Here is a 3,157-nt window from a genome sequence, read left to right on the forward strand (position 1 = left end):
GCGAAAAACACGTAAAGGAGCCGAGGCGCCTATATATATATAGGGAGAGAGAGAGAGAGAGAGAGAGAGAGAGAGAGAGAGAGAGAGAGAGAGAGAGATTCACATCAACTGCTGACGTTTTTAAAACTAGAGCTAATTAAAGCATCTTTAATACTATTTGATCCACACACTAACAAGTTGTTATGTCATCAGTCAGAYGAAGAGTAATCTACTTCTCCAAGATGACATTCTTCAAAAAGCCATCTGCAACAGGTAAGATATTTAGTATTCATAACCTCTTCACAGACCCAGGAAAAGGGGATGAATGAAATTTAAATGCCTTCATCTTCCACAGTTGTTTCATCATTTGGACACTTACTCCCACCAGGCTGTTGTGTCCCAGACTGACAGCCAGGTGCAAAGGGGACAGGAGCGCCGTGTTGAGGATGTTCGGGTCGGCTCCCAGGTCCAACAGGGTCCTGCAGCTTTCTGCCTTGTTCCTCTCCACGGCCCAGTGCAGCGGCACGTTACCGTGATCATCACAGCTGTTCATCTCTGAGCACAGATTACACAAACACGCGTTTATCGTGCATTTAAATCTAATAATAGCTTTTAAACGGTTCAAAATTCGGGCACAGATCATTTTATGATCGGTGACTGAGGCTTGCTCACCATGCGGGTCCACCACAGAGCTGATAAATTGAATGAGGGTGACATGTCCCCCACCGGCGGCGTGATGGAGGGGACTCGCTCCACATTCATCTTTCTCACTGAGGACCTCTGGGCTCTTCTTCACCAGGTTCTCCAGGAGAGCCAGGTCACCCTTCTCTGCCAACTGCATGGTAATATTGATTGTAACAGAACAGAATCATAAATCTCATCCATACTTGATGGCTGTGCATTTTTTTCTGTGCGTATTTAATGTGTTGACTGTCTGCATTTTAAAAGCTCTATTTTCTGTATAGATAAAAATAATTTAAAAAATGGAGGATTAAACTGACTGTGTGAACTTTTTCTCTTTTTCACTGCTGGACTGGTCAAAATGTCTTATGTTTCGACTCAAGAGTTTTTCTCAGAAAAGTCCCCATTTTAGACCAATGAACTTCAAAATCCAACTCAARGAATTAAGTAGGTTGTTAAAGTGATTTTTCTCTTCTGAAAGAATTTTTAAAACCATCGTTTTTACTCAGTTTGCACAAAAATCAAGATGAGTCTCTGTTTTAAGTCTGTCTTCATAATTTTAACACAATTATCTTCATCTCTAAACCTAATCAAAAAAGTAAAATATCTCAAGATAAAATAATCTAGAGATACAAAGTATTCATATCTGATAAAATTACACTCATGTTTTTAATCAAGGCTAACCATGTGATTTAGGACTTCCTGGAGCTGTTTTACTGGCTCTAATCAGAGAAAAGGTCCCTGAATGCACCACAAACTCCACACCGCCTGAAGCTTGTTGAGCCAAGCCCTTCTGTTTAAACTAAACCAAACAAAATGCAAACAATTTTTTTATTTAAACCAATATTTAATAATCAAAGTATTCAAAATCATGACTCCAAACCAACAGCCGGAGGCTCGTGGAGAGAGCTTTTTCAGGCTGCCCTGTTTGCTTCCAGGCAGAAACCTCATCCATTTGTTTGTTCTGTCCTGGCGGTTAAGGATAATTGTTGCTTCAGCCCCCGGGGGGCCAGCTTCTCAGATTAATATATTAAGCAGTCGGGTCGGATGTGAAGAATAAGAAAAACAATGTTCAAAAGGCTCAGCATGTTCTACAAAAAAATAAAAATGCTTTTTGTAATTAATTTAAAGTTTAATTTGCACAACAAAAGCTGAACACAGAATAATACAAAAAAACTCACAATATAAAACATTTTATTTTGTTAAGAGATGTCTTTTGAACTTGCCTGATATCAGGTTGAAATAAAAGTTGGTCAGCTTCAAATAAAGTGTTACTCATAACTAACTAAATAATTAGATTCTTTTCCTCTCCCTGCTCCTTTTCATTTAATGATATTGTGCTTTTTTATTTTTAAGGCTTGTTTTTGTTGTTTAAATGAAATTAATTTATGAAAAATTATAAAATATATAAAAAGTGTGTAAGAGCTGGAAGTCGGCATGTCAAACCTGTGACCTGTGAACACTTTGTCAAAAAGTTTATTGTCATGATTACACAACAGATCTTTCTCTTGTCTCTTAATCAGGTTTGGTAATTATATGCCAGATTACAGATACAGTTTTAAATGTTTATTTCCCTTTACCTCAATTGCATTTAGACTTGCCAGGGACGGATCTTCATCCTCTATGACGTACGTGTAACAACTGGTCTGTCGAGCCACATCTCTGCCGAAGTTCATCACTCAGCTGACAGTCTGTGGAGACAGGGCCTCGTCAGAGATGAGAGTCATTACATGCAGGCGGACAGAGGTTCATGCAGCATCCCTCACCCCACAATGCGTGAGCAGGAGGACGCAACATGATAAAAAAGGAAAACAAATCTGAGTAGACATATTAAGGCATATAAAGTTGTTATAATACGCAGAGGGCAGAGGATGCCTGTAGCCATGAGCGTCTGTTGCTACATATGGACTTGGGTAGATGACTTTGTCTTTACCCAGAAGGGCGTTCAGATCTGCTGGGAAGTGTAAGGAGGGACGCTTGTTTTCGGTCCGTCCTTGGGTGAACCTGAACGAGCGCGATAAAGACATTCCCTCAGTCTCATTTACAAACAACAAAATATATTTATCTGCAAGCAAATGATTATGCAAAGCAGCATTTKTTTGCTTTAAGTTGGAGCAAAACTTTAGTGTATTTTGTCCGAATGTTTTGCCACTCGCCTGACTCACGACGTGTTCAAGAGAGAGCCTACTGCAAACATTTAGGCAATCTGACATGGATCGGCGCCCCCGAACATTTGGCACTAACAGGGACTTCTCCTCTTCTGGTCCCATTAAGGTTAACAGAATGACTCGCTCTAGATTAAAGTTTGATAATTAAGTGTAAGCTCACTGAGCTGTGGTCACCAAAGTGATCCGTTTAATTCACTTCTCCCCTAGTATTTCCACAGACTGCAGCTGGATTGCTGTAAACCTCCCACAAAAACGAGGCAATTCAAATCGGAGGTACAGTATGGGGTGCCGTTTGTAAAGTTACACAGTCAAAAACTACCACCTAAATT

The 3,157-nt window shown here is 39.9% G+C and overlaps 1 protein-coding gene across 1 annotated transcript in view; it reads right to left on the reverse strand.

Moving 5' to 3' along the window:
• Positions 1–3,157, reverse strand: part of trpa1b (transient receptor potential cation channel, subfamily A, member 1b) — a 40,068-nt gene that overhangs the window by 35,182 nt on the left and 1,729 nt on the right. The window contains exons 2-4 of the mRNA XM_014002326.1: positions 2,241–2,351; positions 652–814; positions 359–534 (exon numbers count right to left, since the gene is read on the reverse strand). Coding sequence (XP_013857780.1) covers positions 359–534; positions 652–814; positions 2,241–2,336 — 435 coding nt within the window. The 5' untranslated portion in view covers positions 2,337–2,351. The remainder of the gene's footprint in view (positions 1–358; positions 535–651; positions 815–2,240; positions 2,352–3,157) is intronic.

Source organism: Austrofundulus limnaeus, unplaced genomic scaffold (genome assembly GCF_001266775.1).
Source record: "Austrofundulus limnaeus strain Quisiro unplaced genomic scaffold, Austrofundulus_limnaeus-1.0 Scaffold12, whole genome shotgun sequence".
Taxonomy (NCBI): Eukaryota; Metazoa; Chordata; class Actinopteri; order Cyprinodontiformes; family Rivulidae; genus Austrofundulus; species Austrofundulus limnaeus.